This window comes from Carassius gibelio, chromosome A6 (genome assembly GCF_023724105.1).
Source record: "Carassius gibelio isolate Cgi1373 ecotype wild population from Czech Republic chromosome A6, carGib1.2-hapl.c, whole genome shotgun sequence".
Taxonomy (NCBI): domain Eukaryota; kingdom Metazoa; phylum Chordata; class Actinopteri; order Cypriniformes; family Cyprinidae; genus Carassius; species Carassius gibelio.
Genome location: NC_068376.1, coordinates 7,730,575 through 7,749,753, shown reverse-complemented (window position 1 = coordinate 7,749,753; position 19,179 = coordinate 7,730,575). Strand labels below are relative to the sequence as shown.

At 38.6% G+C, this 19,179-nt stretch overlaps 1 protein-coding gene and 1 long non-coding RNA gene across 3 annotated transcripts; both read left to right on the top strand.

The window, feature by feature from the left end:
- On the top strand, positions 1-4,119 carry LOC128015364 (uncharacterized). Its single transcript, XR_008183874.1, has 2 exons — positions 1-2,372; positions 2,440-4,119. It is a non-coding gene; the product is annotated as an uncharacterized LOC128015364 (long non-coding RNA).
- An 839-nt stretch (positions 4,120-4,958) lies between these two features.
- Positions 4,959-18,894, top strand: LOC128016210 (E3 ubiquitin-protein ligase MARCHF7). 2 transcript variants are annotated; one of them, XM_052600697.1, is made up of 11 exons: positions 4,959-5,032; positions 7,515-7,711; positions 10,450-10,608; positions 10,750-10,906; positions 11,009-11,191; positions 12,062-13,112; positions 14,352-14,521; positions 14,935-15,038; positions 17,371-17,472; positions 17,629-17,677; positions 18,120-18,389. In XM_052600697.1, exons 2-11 carry the CDS (start codon positions 7,529-7,531, stop codon positions 18,218-18,220), a joined length of 2,259 nt encoding a protein of 752 aa, XP_052456657.1. In that variant the 5' UTR covers positions 4,959-5,032; positions 7,515-7,528; the 3' UTR covers positions 18,221-18,389. The 2 variants fall into 2 exon arrangements, 1 of the variants encoding a protein (XP_052456657.1); XR_008184088.1 differs by lacking the exon at positions 17,629-17,677 and adding an exon at positions 18,554-18,894 and having other exon boundaries at positions 4,962-5,032.
- Positions 18,895-19,179: the final 285 nt, after the last annotated feature.

The window sequence follows — 19,179 nt, the reverse complement described above, 5'->3', positions numbered from 1 at the left end:
AATATATTTTCTCCATTGGAAATAAATACATTTTGCACCCTAGTCATGATTATTAGTGTGTATAGTGATCATACTGGCTGCACATAAGCTGACCTTTGACCTCTGGATGTAATGTTTCTGCAAAGGCATGCGAACAGATGCTAACCTGATTTTTTTTCCACTGTTTACTGTAGGTGCATCATCCCTATGTGAGGAAAGTCTAGTTAATATGGCGGCGATGAGGTAAACAGGAAGTGATGGAGTGGCAGACCCACAGGGGATAACCACATGAGGGGTGACAGACCACTGACATCAGCCCTTGTTCTCTTTCTCGCTCGCTCACTTACTCAACACCCCCCCCCCCCCACCCCCTACACTCATTTCCAGGAAGGGGTCATTAATGTGGGAGAAAAAACGAATCCAGTCATGGCTTTAAAATGGAGTATCTTGTCATAGAGATGCAATCATTCCTAACGGGTCTGAGTCAGGCTGCAGATCTCACAGGAGAACAGCACAATGAAGCTTTTAATTCCTCCATTAAGGAGACAAAATACATCATTTTATTATTAAAGCATGGTTTGTAGGGGAAAAAACAGCTCCCTTAAGTGGTAGCAGGGTTCATCTTAAACTGACCAATAAACCGAGAAAATTATCCACTTTTCGTTCTCTTCAACATACTCTTATAAAACTACAGCAGTAACATCTAGCAGATCTAACATCCGTACAGTAGTTAAATGTTCACATTTAACAGTCGTAATTGACATTTTCCCTCGCTCCCTTCAGCAATGATATATCAAAGAGTGCATCAGCCGCCGGAGGAGGAGAGAAAACATTAGGAGGATTAATAAAGGGGGGGAGGAAAATAGATTGAGCGTTCACCAAGACCAGTAAAATAGGATCTGTCAAGCAACCCTGCAACATCCATCCTGTGGAGAGAGAGAAAAAAAAGACAGAGGTACATTTTCATGGATGGAAGGAAGGAAAAACAGAGGACAAGCCCGTGCAGCTGATCAATTTCCCTAGATTAGCTTTCAGCGGCTGTGCCTGCTTCCATTTGTAAAGATAATATTATTTAATAACCCTTTTGGGTGACTATTTAAATTATCATACTGCCTACAGTGCAAGGCGCTAATGGAAATATTTAACATAAATTCCCTTTAAAAAATGACGCCTTAAACAACAGTTGTAAGAATTATTCTGAAATTAAAGGAGTGTGCATAAATGATTCTCCCTGGCCTTGATGTGTTGTTCTCAATTACATTTTGCTGAACTGGAACGATGCTAGCACGGTGCTTTATCGTGCATATATATGCGCTGTTACAAATGTCATATGGAAGCTATTTATGGCCACAAGCATTGGTGCCAAGGGCATAGAAAACAGGGATGTTATTGAATAAATTCAGCAGTACAACGATAGATTAGGTAGAGCCCTGCCTTCGCGAAGTTCCACCTGAGAAATGATAGCTTGGCTTTTGTTGTGCGCCTTCAAAGACAGACATCTGAAAGTCTGAAATGAAGAGACAAAGCTATAAGCATTCCTTGGTCTTATTCACCTTCAACTTCTTTTTAATGATCTCATTTCATAACACCTTCCTGCGGACCTCCCCTTTCCTGTCTGGCTAACGCCAAATTGCATAATGCCAACTGAACACTTGCATTTGTTCTCCCTTTCCCTTCTCAGGAAATCTATTTAAATTGTCACGCCAACTGTCAGTCCGTATCAGACCTTGATTTATGCAAAAACAACGTCTGCTTTAATTAGTCATTTCGCCTCACTGCTGTCTGTGCTCTAGGCGGCGAGCTGGGTCAGACATTCGGAGGAACCTCCTTTTTGTATGATCAAAACTAGGCCATCAGCAACACCGTGATAATAGCCGTGTCTCAACACCCCAGCAACACGTGAGAGTGTGTGTTCGAGTGTGTTTTTATCCCCCATGAGCCATCCATCTCCACTCAGCAGGGTGGTTTTGGGTGGAGCACGGATAATCACAGCAGTCACTATACACCTGGAGGACTGGAAAATAGTAAACAACTAACAGGTAGTTTTTCCTGTCAGCTCTCTATACTTTCCCAGGCACTTGAGAGAGAGAGAGAAAAAAAGGAAAAGGAGGAATGTTTACACAGCAATCTAACACTAATCAAGAGAGAATTAGCAAGAATGCACCACATTATGCACTTGTACGGGTTTAGTGTCCGTGATCTTCAAAAAATGAAAGTACACTACACCATGTGTTTTTGCTCGTTTCGGATTGCGACACTTCTTGATTATCCCAATTGCAATCACATAGAGCAAACAAAAGTAGCTGAAACCTCGTGCTGATTTCAGATGGAAAACTCACCGAACAGATGCTCAGAAGAGAGCGACTCTCTTGTCAGATGTTGGGGAAGTGCGTGTGAGTAACGACAATCACATGAATGGGAGGGCAGACAAACATATTCTCACAACAATTTCTATTTCAGGGTCTGTGCGCAGCTTTGCTGACTGAAGTGGCATTGTGTCCTTTGTGAAAGCATGGCCCTCTGAGGTGCGTTCATGTGTTGTGAACCTCGGCCAGGGGAAAAAAAAGCAAGAGGCTGATGGAGACCAGGGGAAGGCGTGGGAAAGCAACTAGAGAACTAGTGAACGGAGGCCGGTGGAAAAGCCAAGCGATCTGCAGGCATTCCTTTGTGATTACACATCTGAGGAGAAAGAGGCCAGACATTCTTTCAGCCATGTCTGAAGCTACTGACTTCTACCCTGTTGTTTTTTTTCTTATCTGTAAAAAGAAAGAAACTCAGCTGTGACCATTTTATTTGGTGAATGCAGTCTGTGTTTCCTAATACAGAAGCATGACGTGGCCTGTATCAGCCCCTTTCAACTTTTACAACTTAAAGTCCCAAAAAAATCAAGCAGAGAGTGGAAGCTCATGTCCTTGCTCTCAAAAAAGATACAAGATATTTGACGCCGGGCACCCATGTTCAGCGCTTCCTTCCTCTTTCGCAAACATAAACCTTAGAAGTCTTCCTTAATCCAGTCATCCACTGGTGGGAGGCCGAACATGACAGCAGACGGACAAGGCAAACACTGGTGGGGGTGGTGCTTGTGCTCCGGCTTTGTTCTGATGGTGACCTCTTCATTATAGGGCCTTTGTCACCATGTAAGGATTAAGAGTGAAAGAGAGCTCTTCCTCTATCACACAGAGTTAAAATCTGTCTCCTAATCAAATGTTCTTCCATATGTGCACATCAGGGCATGAGGCAGGAATCTTTACTATTTTAAATTTTAAAGATGTTTCCTCTCATCCTACTCTTTAAAAATGGATCTGAGTACACAGCAGTGGACTTCTGTAAAGTAAACCAGTTATTAAATAAAGTACTTCTTAAGTAGCTTATCTTTGGCTATGATCAATGACCCAATTATAAAGAATTCATTTAATATTCTCGAGAAATTAAGTCAAAAGGCATGCTGTTTAATTAATTTAACTGTTCAGTCAAAAAAATGGATGCAATTGAAAACGCATTTTGTATCAGCTATCAGTCCTCCTAGACTCAGAAATTGATTTTTCCCCCTTCGAAGCTTGTGTGCATAATGACAAATTGTTTGCCTCAGTTAATCAAATAGCAATATGAATATAGTTAGTGTATTTTAAGACCTTATAGCTTGTAAAGCAACATTTTAGTTTGCATTGTTCTCATTAATGTCTTATTATCACACGTGCAATATTTTAATTACCACTGTGACAGAATAAATGCCATGTGGCTGTGAGCAAACACAAGTGAAACGGTGCAGTTATTACTGTATCAGATGCATTATGCCTCCCTCTACTGGACAATTAGACAAACTCTTTAACAAATGCCATTGTGTTCAGTTTAATTGTTCGGTTTAATTAATTCGTATTTACACTGAACGACACTAGAAAAATTACTATTATTTACCAGAATTTATTTCACACTACTGCCTTTGTATGCCACCTGCATTTTTAAGTTTTACAACATAACTTTAATTATTCAGTGACCAACATTATATAACACTATGACGGACAACTAACAGAAAAAGAAAAAAGTCAAAACCCCAAGTGTAAACACACAAGTACATTTGTAGACAAAATTCTGAATAAAGTGTATAAACAATTTAAATAATAAAGCATACAAATATTTAAAGTCTTGGTGTTGTAATTTCTAATTAACAAGTCTCTTAGACTGTCAATGTTCTGCCTCGTTTCACTCACTAAGTATTTTCAGTTGTGCATTAGTAAATTTAAACTATACTTTATAGACATGCAATTAAAAAAAATATTAGAATAAAAATTATTTAAAAAAATCTTTCTGGGACTTAGGTATAGACTTTTGGACATCAGGAACAACATTATGTTAATAAGGCATTTTGGGGAAGCACAACAAGTCAATAGGGAAAGAAATTTGGCTAAAAATAGTCTGAAACATAAAAACTTACTGGTGAATGAAAAAATAAAACATTGTTTTTACCTATACATGTCTTTTCATGACTATTTATTTTTTGAAATCCTTGCGTCCTCTACAAAGGACATAGAATAAAATATGAATAAAGTATCTTTTTTTGCAATTCTTTCTTATGCCCCAACCAATTCATAATAAATAATAATACTATTAATAATAATAATACATTTTACAAAACTTTCTTTCTGTTTCTCAGGAAGATATATTTAATTCGTTTTAGTAATAGTGCAATTTTCCTTTTCAAATTATAAAAAGAATAGACCTAATTTAATTATAGGCTATATTTTTTTGATCTTCCTCAAGATCAAAGATCAGATTTCTGTATATACCAATGGATGGGGTAGAGAGGCACTCTAATTTTATTTTGGATTTTACAACCTAACACATGTATCATTTACATGCAGTATGTCAAGAGAAAAGAGGGCGGGGCGTATTTCGCTACTCTGTCGTTCACTGGCCGGGGCAGCTGACACTCAGCCGCCGTGAACAAAGTAGGCGTTTCCTGCGGGTCTCCGCTTACACTTTAAACCACGTGACCCTCCCTATATCAACACACGGACGCCATTAATATTAAAGGCAGAGAGACGGAAAATCAGAGGTGAGTTCACACGGAAGTAATGCCAATCGGACCGTTTTAATACATTGAAATTCCTTCGTTTTAACGGGTATTGATTGCTAAGTGTAAGTTAAATATAAACGCTTGCGGTTTAATTGCAGTCGATTACCCAGCGAGTTGTATTCTTGTTGTAGTTACGAAGTGTCCTTGCTAACAAAAACAAGGCCTAACGTTAGACATCTGGCAGAGTGCTGGTTTATTAATGCGACTGACTCCTGGGATCACATGCAACCCAGAGCGTCTAGTTTAACGGGTCAGTGGCGCATGTCATGATCATGTCCTTTTATTAATTGAATGCACTGACTTAAATCTGTTTGATTTATTTGAGCAAAAGCGTTTGTGCGGTATAAATATTCCGTGTTAACCTCTTCTGCGAGTCATTTGGTTTTTCTAATGCGCTGGGAACCCGAGAGCTTTGCTGAGCTAATGCAAATCACTGGCAGCTCACCTTTTTGATATGCATCAGCTGTGGTTTACAATCAGAATTATGCTGTTTGTCCTGTCAAGTTCATGCAAGTGCACCAAACAGGACTTAAACATTGTGGTCTGGAAACCGGAGAGATATTTAAATAGGTCGTTGTTGGTATTTACATTTTTTTTCCTAAATATCTAAATAAAAATAGTAAGACTTGCACCCATTGACATTTAAAATTCTTTGTTCAAACTGATGCACAGGAAGTCAAGGAAGAGCACATATGTGCTGAAGTGTGCTCAACACTTTTAGAAACCTCAAAATGAGGAAACTGCAAGAAAGCATTCGTTTAAAATGGCTCTTAATTTTATTAATGTACTGATTTGTGTGTTTTTTGTTGAGTGTACAGTCCTTGGGTTTAACAAGATGTTCCTGCACTGGTTGCATAATCAGCAAACAAAGCCACAAGGTTTCACATGTTTTTTTTTGTTTTTTTTTTGTTTGTTCTGCCTCTCCTTGCATGCACGCCCTGAAGTTAATGTATTTCGCATTCTGCTTGTCATTCACCTTTAGTACCTTTACCAGTGTTGATCTATGAAAAATACTTTGAAAAGAAATGAATGCGGAACAGTCATTTATTTCCTCACTGTCATGTCTTTCGAAACCCCATATTAGTTTCTTGTTTCCGTCAAACAGAAATGGAGAAGTTCACCAGACTGTCATAGCCTTAGTGAATAGTGGCAACTCCAAATTTGGTTAAATCTGCAAATCATATAGCCTTTGAATACTTGAAAAATAGTGCAGAAGTTGTTAGACTGTGCTCTTTTTGTTGTTGTTGTCAGTATTAGTGCATGGAAGAGAGCAGCACAGACATTCAGAAGATAGTTTTAAATGATGCAAGAGCTGTTCCAAGCTGCGTCATATGAAATGATGCATCAAAATAGTCGCTTTAGCTGTCTAAAAGCTTTGAGGCCTACTATATATTCTAAATGAGTATGCATTTCAAGTACAGGCTTAAGCTTGCAGTCGCCCCTCTCTCAGTTGCTCTTTTTCTGCCTGACACCTGACAGAAGCACTGCTTTCGTGCCTTCAGGTTAAGTTTAGCAGTGTTCGCACTTGGCAAATGTGATTTGGAAAAAGCCTGACATGGAGCAGAGAGCTTTCATTGCAGGAAGGTGCTATTTTGATACTTTACTGTAGAGGGGTGGGTATTTATAGAGGACTTGATGAAGGATGCAGCAGAAAGATGTGTACGTTTAAGAATGGGGGGGGGATAAGGTGGTCCATACTGTCTGTGTGTTTAAGAACGCAACCGCTCCAAAGCCTTTTTCCTCAGGGTTACAGATAATTGGTAATGTCAGGCATGTTTGAACTTTTGTTTACATTACTTTGTGCTCTCTCTCTCTCTCTCTCTCTGTGTGTGTGTGTGTGTGTGTGTGTGTGTGTGTGTGTGTGTGTGTGTTGATCAATGTCTAGACGTAAATAAAAGCCTAACTTAAAATCTGTTCCTCAAATAATAAAGAGATTAAATCGCAGTGCTTGTATGGTTTATTTTTATGATATATTTTTATACTTTTTGAAGCATACAAATATTGGTAGCATGAACTTTAAGAGGCTGGGAGAATGAAAAAAAAAAAATATATGAAAATATTTCCAAGGTGAGCTAAAGGCTTACTGGCTTTGGGAGCAACATGATAGTTAGTAAATGACGACAGGATGTTCATTTTTGCGTGAACTAAACCTTTAATAATGTGCTAATAGTTCTTTAATGTGTAATTATGATGAATGGAGTCTGAAGCAGTAAGAAAGTAAGTCAGACTGGTTTGGAACAATGCGAATGTGAGTACATGACCAAATGTTTCCTTTTTTGGTGAACTATTCCTCTAAAACCCATCACACTGCTGGAGGCAACTTGTAATGCTTGACAGTTTATAGAAGAACATGACATAAGGACACGCCTGAAACATCTCATTACCAAACCTGTTTTTAAATGGGATTTAGCGGGGACTGCTGTCATGGGTGTGCGGCTGTAATGGTGTCTCTGTCTCTCAGGGTGCAGTTTAGAGATGGATTCGAAATCTCGTCGGTTTCCGTTTGCTGTCTCCAGCTCTTCCTCGCTGTCATCGCCGTCCTCGCTCTCCTCCTCATCTTCAGCGCTCAGTGCGAGCAGACTCTATGGCAGAGGGAGCGTATTGGGAAGAGATCGCTTTAGCAGAGAAGCTTCTGTCAAATTAGACTCCGACTATCAGGTAATACATTGACACATTCATTTCTGTATTGTCTGCGTTCACATCCACGAGTAGTGCAGCTTAAGTCTCTCAGTAGACCACTGCCATCTCTTCTGAATCATCAGTCCCTTCTGCTAAACCAGTCACCCAGAAATCCATATATTTCCCCTACATAACCTAGCACTGTTAAAGTAGTGTTTCAGGTTCAGTACCGGTTGTATAGTTCAATCTGTGATATGATGTTGATTACCACAGAAAATAGCTTTTCCTTTAGATTGAATGGAAGTCTATGGGACGATGATGTGTTCCACAAATTGATTATGCCTCAGAGACCTAAGCATTGATATTCATGTTAGCACCCCCCGCCCCATCTTTAAACTCTCTGTTTGCACAAAATCTGTATACACAACATGGAAAAGTTTTGTGTTCACAACAATTCAATGCATGTATACACACACATGCATACATGTATATTCTACCAGTGAGGATGCAGTCATGAAATAATGAATACTGTAATTTTTATATTAAACATATTAAAAATGTAATGCGTTGTTGTTGTTGTTGTTTTTTGCCCAACATCAGGGTTGCCAGGTTTGAGTGGGGGAAAAAAGCATGATGGTCAATCAAAAAACTAGCCAAATATCATATCTCAAAATATACTGCTCTTATATATTTTACTGTCACTTATGCATTATAATTTCAACATGAAAATCAGTATAAAGTTGTGATCAATTGTGATTTTATAATTCATGAAATGCTAAACCTTTAATCTACAGCAACAGTTTTTGCTATGCATTTTGTGTTTTTAGTTGTATAGAAATGTTAAATAACAAAGTGTAATTTCAGACTGTTAGCTACTGTTGCATGTAGTTTTTCACATATTTAGTGAAAATTAGCTATTAAATTGATTTATGCAGTCATAACAGTTCTGTTATGCTGGGTCTCTAAGGGTTATCAATAATAAATGTTAATATATTTTTATATATATTTTTAATATACCAAAGTGTCTCCGATCCACAACATCGGTATTGGGTAGATACTGGCCTAGATGCTAGATCGGAGGGGAGAGAAAAAAATTATGATCCGATACCTATGTCCAATACCTATCCAACACAAACCAAGGGAAAATATATGTTAACCTCTTTACCATCGCCTAAATGCTTGAATATTAGCATTTCCCTAGCTGTGACATCCAGTTCAGCAAAACGCTTACGTTTTATACGTATATTAGCGTATACGTAAACCCTCGCTCTCACCTCATGTTTGTGGCTGTCTGCAAAAGATCATAACTGATGGACAACTTTGCCTGGGAAAAGACAACAGTAGTCCGGCGCCGAGATAAGGAAAAGAAAAAGCCAAAGATGAGGCCCGTGCATCACTTTTAGATAGTTTTATAATCCTGTTAATCTTTTTTTGATTTTGCTAACATTTTAAGTTAATAACTTGATTTAATGTCGCATCTGCCTTAATATCCTCTTAGATTTTCAATGTTCCGTTTAATTAATTCAATTCAAATATCCAATTAATCTTTCATTTTTGGCCACCTTTTTGCGATAGAAATGCCAGCCTCTATAATTCTTCAACAAAAATGTGGACAATCATTACCCTTACAAAAACGAATCCTTGGTTTTATTGAAGTCAAATTTTCTTGCGTGTCATTTCTGAATGCTTGAGACTGTAAAATCAAACCGAAAACCGTATTAGTAAAATCATAGCCATAGGCAACTATCTAGGTACAATTGTAATTTGTAAATAAGTTGTATTTTTACTTGTTCATTAAATTTTTTTCAATGCTACTGCTAAATACTATTGCACCTGCAAAACACAGTTTATTTTTATTAGTGTATTATGTGTATTTGTAATGTGTATCTTTTAATTTTTTTGTTAATAACAAAGATAAAATAATGACTTTTTTGTTTATAGGTGACTAATTGAGCAAAGTGCTTCCATTTATTATTTTATTATTAATAGTATTAGTTCAAGAATAAAATAAAAATATCGGATTGATATCGGTATCTGCAAATAGCCAAAGCTGCGGCATCGGAAGTGGAAAAAGTTGTATCAGGACATCCCTACCAAAGTATTTACCTAAGGGACTTTTTCTTTTCTTTCCTCTATCTTTCTCTTCCTCTCGTCACTGTATAAGTTGACTTGTTTTCTCCACCCCTTCAGTCAGTAAAACTTCATGAAAATTCTCGAAGCATGAGAGCGGCACTGTGGAGCTCCGTGTGTTTATCTCTATTAGCATCTCATATTCCGCAGCACTGCTGGGGCTCTGGAAAGGTCTTCGTGTTACACTGCCTTGGTTCACTGGGCTTTTTATAGTGCACACTAGATTCCTGGCCCTGGTGTATCTCATCAACCTGTCAAGGACTGTCTCGCTAGATAAAGTTACTGAAACTTCCAGAGTCGTTTCTGACTCCCAGAGTTTGTTTTAAACATCACATCTAAGAACTTGACTACATTAGTCAATGTTGAAGTAGACATTAAACAACGTTAGCCACCATCAGCACATCCATATATATAATTCGCCACTGGGGATTTCTCGACATAACACCGCAAACCACCTATATGCTTTAGGAAGGAAACTACTTGCAGAAGCTTTGTGGTTGGCTGTTGAAGTCTGTATACTGGCCCATGCATCTCATTATTGATGTAGTTGAATGACTCAATAATTATTGAATCTCTTCCTGTCACATGTTTCTGTTTTAACGTTCATATGCTGTATGTTCATTTCCAATGTTTCCTGTGTGTTGAAGAGCCCTCGTCTGCTGAGCTCTCCAAGAGGTTACAATTCAACTGAAAGCCGTCACTCCAACTGGAAGCTCTCTACTCCTGTCTCTCTGTCTTCATCATCATCGTCATCTTCATGTGATCGAACATGGACAGGATCCACCAGTGGGGACCGAAGCAGACTTGTAAATAATTTGGTTATAAATCTTGTATAAACAAGTTCTATAAAGTGGTTTTATAATAATATATGAAGGATCCGAGAATCTGTTAAGCAAACATCCCAGATGGGACATCTGATTGCGTTTGTTTGTGTATTTGGATTTTAGACCGACTCTGAGAGAAGACCGGGAACCTACTGTGGACTTCTTGGCACATCCCAAGACAGCGAGTCTAAAAGAGCAAAACTTTCCTACACGAATAGAGCAGGATATCCCAGAACCCCATCGGCACCTAAACTTGCCAGTTCTTATTCCACTTTAGGAAGTATGTCGCATTAGTTACAAAAATACTGTAACTATAGGAAATATTGTGTGTCTATTCAGAGTATGGATTTATGGTGGATTAACACATTGATCTTGTATGTAGATTCTTCATGGAAATCCTCCATCAGTCCTTTGTCTAGATCCTCTTCATCATCCCCCTCCTCATCTTTGTCCACTCCATCAGAGGGTCTTTGGGCTCGCAGAGATTTGGAGAAGAGGGGGGATTCAGGACTGACCTCACTGGGGGAGTCTAGTTACCGGCCTAGCGGGTTGACATCTTCACTGTGTATGTGCAAACATCTACTCACGTTTACATAGACACAGTCATCTACTAACAGTCTAGTCCTGCTCTTGTGGTCTGTTCTCTGTACCAGCCTTCTTTCTCTGATTGGTTCTAGGCATGATGACTTAATTTCACTTTTTCAAAGTATTTTTATTAAAATGTTGGGATATTGTTTAAAGAAGTGCTGAATGAAAACTTTAGTTTTTTTTTATTTTGTTCATAATGTAATAATTCAGTAAGAACACAATTTTTTTTTTTTTGGATTGGGCCAATAGTTTCTTAAATAGCATCTTAAATGTTGCTGTGGTCATATGGCCGTTGTGGTTTAATTTTTATGAACACTTGGGGTGGAAACTCTTTACTGTAAATTGTCAGATTTTTTTTTTTTATATTGCTGATGTCATGGCATTTCTTCTAACATTTTATATGCCCTCCTTAGACTAAGCCCACATTAATTATAGTGATACATTTGAAAATGCATAATTTTGTCAATTCACCCACACTTTTGAAGACTCTATCCCAAGTCAATAATTTTGAGAAGTGTTTCTGCGTTGGTGGGTGGACTGTGAAAATAGAGCTATTTGAAAACGATGGCTTGTTTTTGGTCATGTGAAGCATTGTACTCCTTTTCAGATGTATCCTTGTGGACGATCAACTTTTGGGAAATGTATAAAACTGTTAGTGGGAACTGAGGGCGAAAATTCAGTTTTTAGATTTCCAAATTAATGTGGACAATAGCCTATTTTCAACCGTGTACCTGGAGGAGAGTTGCATGTCTCCTTAATCAAACAGAAACCCTGTTGGAAATCGCTGGTCTAATGTATTGCATTGTAGCCCATAATGGTAACTCTATCTTTCATTTTTGTGCTTCAGACCGCTCTGATCGTGTTACCTCCACCTATGCACAAGGTGCTCGACCCAAAGAAAGCCAATATTTATCCCACAGAGAGAATGGTTCATCTAGTCGACGTATCTCAGCCGAGTATCTCCCTTCTCCTCTGGAGCGCAGCTCCTACAGGATGACCTCAGATTACCAGTCTGGTCCATTCTCTCGTGATATGCCACGCTCCAGCTCTAGCTCCACCAGAACCACAGCCTCTGTCTCGGAACCATCCCAGCGCTCATCCTGGAGCTCCACCCCTTACACGCCCCTCACTGACTGTAGCTCCAGCCCTCCTTCCTCTAGCCCCGCCCCCACTCCACTTCCCGCTCAGAATGGCGGTGATTCAGATGGCAGGCGAACAACCAGGCGTCTGCTATCTCGGCTTTTCTCCCGACGCTCCAGTCAGGAATCAAACTCTACCACCAGCTCTGCCTCTGATTCAAGGTCATATGACTCAAGCCCAGATGAAGCCCCAACCTCTGAAGCTTCTCCTCCTGTCAATAGAGAAAATTTGGAAGCGGAGTTGAGGAGCTTGCGCAGACGCGGACCAGCTCTCGCTCCAGTACAGGAGAGCTCTGTAGTAGAGCCCGCACAGGAATCGATCAGATCTCCGACAGGCCTGTCCTGGCTGAACTGGAACCGCTGTACCCCACTGTTTTCTCGACGCAGGAGGGAAGGGCGTGATGAAAGCGCCCGCATGGACCCTCATCGTTCAACCCAATTCCCTCTTGGTGACCGAGATGGCCGTAAAACACCCGACCGGGCCACAAATTGTGATGATGATGATGAAGAGGAGTCCTCTGAGGGTGCCACATCAGCATCCTCTTCTGGAGCCTCAGGTCTCTCTGCATCACTACTGCAGGACGGAGTCCGTCTGGCAGGACGAAGCCATAGCATGGGCAGACTGATGACCAGCCCACTCTTCCGTATGCCTGAGAATATGATAATTGGGGTGGGAGTGGGAGCAGAAGGGAGGAGTCAAACTGATGAGCAGCCCGCCCCCTCCAGAGACCCAGAGAGACTGCGAAAGATTCAGGAGAGGTCAGAGGGCAATTTTAATGATCTCTAATTGTTGTGATGGGGGGTAGAAAAAAAAAAACAGTAAAGGTATGGTTTCATTATCAAAAAAAGTCCATTGTTATGAATGTAGCTACGTATTAAGCACAGATTCCATATAAGGGGTCACTTTTAAACCAAGCGCTGAAGTACACACTTGGGCTACGTTCACACTGCAGGCTGAAATGACCCAATTCAGAATTTTTTTTTTTTTTTTTTTTTTTTGCCCTATGCGACCTGACAGTCTGAATGACACGGATCCGATCTTTCAAATGTGACCCAGGCCACTTGGGTATGTGGTCCTGAATCCGATACGTATCCGATCTTTTGAAATGCGACCGCCGTCTGAACAGCCAGGCCACTTATGTCATTGATACGCTACAAACATAATTCTGCGTTGAAGTTGGCGGGAACGAGAAGATAAACAACAACCATGGCGGACGATGCTGCTGAAACCAGTCAATGGAAGGGAAGAGAGGTCACAGATTTAATTAATATTTGGGGTGACTGCTCTATTCAGGCCTAACTCGAGGGCTCTTATCGGAACCGGGCGGTGTACGAAAACATTTCCAGCGAAATGGCCGAGCGTGGTTACAGACGATCCTGGCTCCAATGCCAGCGAAAAATAAAAAGCCTCAGAGCCGAATACAAGGAGGTTAAAGACTGGAATAAACTAAGTGGCCGTCAACGTATCGCACTGTTGTTGACATCCATGTTTAACATTAGCTACTTCCGCAAACGAGTGATATCGTCGACCATTGAGTACTCCTCTGCGCATGCGGGTCACTTCTGGGTCATTTCACGTTCACACAGGAGATCACAAAGGGTTGCATTTAATTGGAAATGTGAACAGCCTTGCAAAAAAAATCAAATTTAAAAAAAAAATCGGAATTGAGCATTAAGCCCTGCAGTGTGTACGTAGCCTTGGATGCACTTTAGAAACTGATCAATTACGACTTGCACAGTTTTCTCACTGTGGTACTTATTTATAGGCTGTGTCCATTCCTGTTAACAAAGGGCCCCTTTCCTTCAAAGTTAAGATTCAGTCTGAAGCTACAGATCTGTTTGAATGTTTCTAGAAATCCAGAAGATCTTGATTGGCTGGTTCAATTGTGGTCAAATAGAAATGGGGGTCTAAACTATGAATGTTTGGGCACCCTTGGTGTAGTAGGATGCTCCCAATTTAATCTGCTGCTTTTATTCACACCCCCTTCCTACTATTAGCCTGCTGTTGGAGGACTCTGATGAGGAGGAGGGTGATCTGTGCCGAATCTGTCAGATGGGGGAGCAGTCGAGTTCCAACCCTCTGATCGAGCCCTGCAAGTGCACTGGCAGCCTGCAGTTTGTGCACCAGGACTGCATTAAGAAATGGCTCCGCTCCAAAATCAGCTCTGGTATGGATGTCTTTTCCTGAGAGCAGAAGTAAATTGAGTGTTTTTTTTGTGTATATTCATTTGTTTGATGTGCACAGAGAAAGGAACAATTTCAGTCTGACAAAGAGGATTTGGGATTCATTTCCTGCAGTTCAGGACTACTGATGCATAACCATGTGAATCTCATTTAACTGTCTGTATTTAAAAAAAATTTCATTGTGGAGACTTATAGCCATTATAGAAGAATGCTGTGGCAGTGCCATCTTACAATTTGGAAAATGTCGTGTTTCGTTTTTCCCAAGAGCAACATAGCATTGCCAAAGTACAGATAAATTGTGGTTCAAAAATTCATTGAGGGCGAAATTTGCTAATAAAAGGTGAATTCAGGTATTTTTTTTCATTCATTGAGTCCATATTTCTGCTTTGATACACAGGTTCTAACTTGGAGGCAATCACTACCTGTGAACTTTGTAAGGAAAAACTTCACCTGAACATTGAGAACTTTGATATCAATGAGCTCTACAGATCTCACGAAAGGGTACGTTTATATACATATTGCACAATAAAGCACATTGTTTAGATTACCTATTATTTTTAAGGCCAAACACATTATTGCCATTGCATTTGTAAATTGTGTTGTCTGGCTGATCATACCAGACTAGCTTTCCTTTTGCAAATTATTAACACTCATGATGCTCCAAACCTGTATGACTCCCTTCTGTGAAACCCAAAATTGGTTGGGATTGGTTAGGAATTTTATTTAATGAATTTATTATTATTATTATTATTATTATTATTATTATTATTATTACCATGTTTATTTTTTTCCCAATTATGTTTTTGACCAGTTGTGGTTTTTAAAGATTCTCTAAAGTGATGAGTTATGTGGAATTAAGGCCTGTTCACACCAACATGAATTTGGTCAGATTTCCCCCCCCCCCCCCCTTTTTTTTTTTTTTTTGTGCTCGTTCAGACCAGTGTGTGAAAAAACTGCCGGTGTCACTTTAGGAAAAGCATAATTACATTGGTACACAGAGCATCAGTGTGCAACTTCTGACACTCGCTTGTCAGAAAGAAAAATAAGTTTTTATATCTTTTCAAACAGATTTTCAGGTTTTTGCATCCGCTATGGTGTTTACCAAATAACACCAAAATACAACAGTACAGGGACCCCCCAAAAAAGTTCTTTATTCTTCCTTTGCTGTTCACTGTTTAGCAAAACACTTTTTGTGAGAGCCAGGAAGTCCTGGTTTTATGTAACAGCAGAGTCTTTCAAAGTGTGAAAATGTCACATTGATAGCATGTCCATATTTGTTTTGGCCTGAAAAGAGGCATCAATATCCCATGCATTAATACTGCAAACTGACCTTTTTGAGTATGTTTTTGCATTTTAAAAATACGATACTAGGTAGAGGAATAAAAAAAAAAAAAAACATATTCTAGACTCGTAACTTGTGCTCTGCATTGGTCTAGCATTTTTACATAGAAAAACAATAAATCAGTGGTCTGAACCATGATGGTAATGAAACAATGTTACAGGATTCGTTTAAAGTTGACAATCACTCCAATCCAGCTTTTTTGGTACCATGATACTGATGATCAACTTTATCTGTTAACTCTGGCTTTTATCCTGAGTTTGTGGAGCGTTTGCATGCAAATGTGTGACATCATTGAAGAACAGCCAATCACAAGCCTTACAACATATTGAAACTGTGATTCTACATCTCTCGCGCGCGAGCGTAATTCAAACTTTTCCTGACGGTTAAGAGGTTGAAGAATTTAAACGCATTTACACTGAAGAAAATACTTGTCCATGAAAGAGGACAAATAAATCAAATTAGGGCTGCGTGATTATGACATTTCTTAATTATTGATCATTCCCTTGAAATTGTAATTGCGATTTTATCACAATTTACCGGTGTTTGATGCAACTGCATGACATATTTTTATATGGAAAAAAATAAGCTGAAAACACTCCAACTAAATTTTTTTTGTACTTTAAAAAGAAATATATATATATATTTTATAGTATTATAGTTGATGTATAGAGACTCGAACACACAAGGTCGCATGAAGTCATATTTAAATGATTATCTATTGATTCTACGGCTAATTTATATTACAGATCAACTTAATACTCATTAAAACTAAACTGGTAGCACTTTATTTTACACTCCTGTTCCTCATGTACATACTATGTACTTATTATAGTAATTACAATAACTATGTAATAACTAGGTACTAACCCTGAACCTACCCCTAAACCTAACCCTACCCCATGTAGTTACCTTGTGTTACCAGAACTTTCTTAGATAAATACACGAAGTACACTATAAGTACATGTTAGTACACGTACTGTAAAATAAAGTGCAACCACTAAACTAATAATAATTAAACTAAAATTTCTTGTGCGTAATAGATTAATAATTCTATAAAATAATGGAAAGTAATTCTCATTAAAGCTACACAATGTCATTGTCAAATATTAAAAAAATTTACTATATAGAAACCTTTCATTTGGAGTGACGCTGGATGCGTCAGTGTCACTATGCTCCCATTTGATTGGTCCAATTTTGGTTTAAGATCTCTGACCCAGAAAGTTAGCCGTGGAGCGCAAGTAACACAGCTAAAAGCCAAGACACTTTCATGGTACCCAGGATAAGCACCAACTAATCTGAAAGTTGCCTGGCTAGCCAGCTAATCCGGCGTCATGCTACAACCCCAGAACTAGTATTTATCCAAAAATCTTCTCAAACTATTGATCAGAAACATCTTGAATAAGGAACATCAAAGACTGGTTATCTTCTCAAGTAATGTCACATCTATCTGTTCCATGAATGATATTTTAAATATAGTTTTTGATTCCTCAGTCGGAGTACGAGTTCATCAGCTGCGGGCTGTACCTGGTGGTGCTCCTGCATCTGTGTGAGCAGAGGTTTTCTGATGTCCTGGGTGCTGTAAATGATGCTGGGGTAAGACTTCCACATCTTTCCTGTATTGCTTTGTTTATCATTTATTTCTTTTAGTTCAGTACTTTGACTCATGTGGTGCATCACTCAGCATTGTGTATGTTATAAGCTAATGGTTGTAATTTTAAAAAACAAAAAATTCTCCCCTTTCTCGCTCAGTTTTTCAACTTGGCGAGAACTCTACATGAACACATGGACAATCTTGAAAGTATGTTATGAATTACTTCTATTTATTTTCGTACTGCATCATGAAACCCATAAATCTTGTCAGTTAATTTATATTAATCTTTATAAATTTGTTGATATCAGCTTCTTTTAAATGCTTAGGTAAGTATAGATGATAACCCAATGTTTGTTCTAGTGCTGGTATTAAATAAGCAAAAATGTGTACTTTGTACATAAAAATAATAATAATTAGTGAAATCTGTTTGCATGGCATTTACTACATCTGTTTTTTTATTAACCAACATAGTGAGTCATAATTGGCTGATGAATGCATAGAAGGAATTACCAGTGCCCTGTTGGTGTTAAAAATGCTTGCTTATGTTTACTTCTCCACCAGAAGGTGGCATCTGTTATTGCCCCCCCCCCCTCCCAGTCAGGTTTTTTTTTATAATGTTTCTGCATTTTCCTTATGTTTGGACTCAAAGGTTCATATGCAGAATCTGATGAAGATGAGGTGGAGGACAGCAGGCCGTCCATCGACTTCTGTGACTTGGAGGATGATGATGAAGAAGAGGAGGAGGTTTAATGTGTTGGCAGGGATGGAGGCGTGGCTTAGTCTGTCTCAGCATCCTCCCACTTGCTCTTCTTGACCTGTGTCCTCCTGTGTCACTGTTCTTAGCCTATCACAAGGCTTTCATAATATGCAGATCGTCTACAAACTGTATGGGAGCTGTTTGAATACTGTTGTTGTTGTTGTTGTTATTATTATTATTATTATTATTATTTTTTTTTTTTTTTTGGTTCAGAGGTTGGTGAGCATTCTAAAGCTTTATTCAGTAAAAAAAAAAAAGTATGGTGAACAGATGACTGCCATGAGTGCTTTAAATAACTATGCTTCGAAGCTGGTTTGGGGAAAGAGAGGATCTTGGATGATTCATACTTTTACACGAGGAATGTTCATCCACTCATTTATAGAACCGATTGAAAAGATCATGTTTGTTATCAATGTCTTTATTTTAAAAAATAAATAAGACCCTTAATTTCCTGGTTTTTGTTTTTATGTTATTAATACACTTTTTGTTTTTGGAGAATGAGGTTGAATGAGAAAATGTGGTCACCTTTTTTTTTTTTTTCTCTCTCAAGACTTTCTCTTTACAGAAGACCTTTTCCACAGTCTGTTTGTATGTTGTACATTGTTATAATGTAATTCGCTTGAATTATTACAATAAAATGGAGGTATTTCAATACCCCACAAAAAACTGCCTTGTCCTTTTAACATTTAATGAACTGTGATTCTGTTCAGTTATTTCATGACAATTAAAATGGTTTTGCGTAATGTACAGCAGTTTGTTTTCGAAGTGTTTTTTTTTCTCTCTCTCGCTTACATAAAGCTTCAATTTGCTCTACATCATCATTTTGATGGTGTTAAGGTTGAAAAATGTAAAAAGTAGTATAATAAGCAGTGTCCGAACTTTTGACTGGTGGTTTATGTATAGAGAAATATTTAATATTGTTCCTAATAAAAAAAATTATTTTTAAACTTTA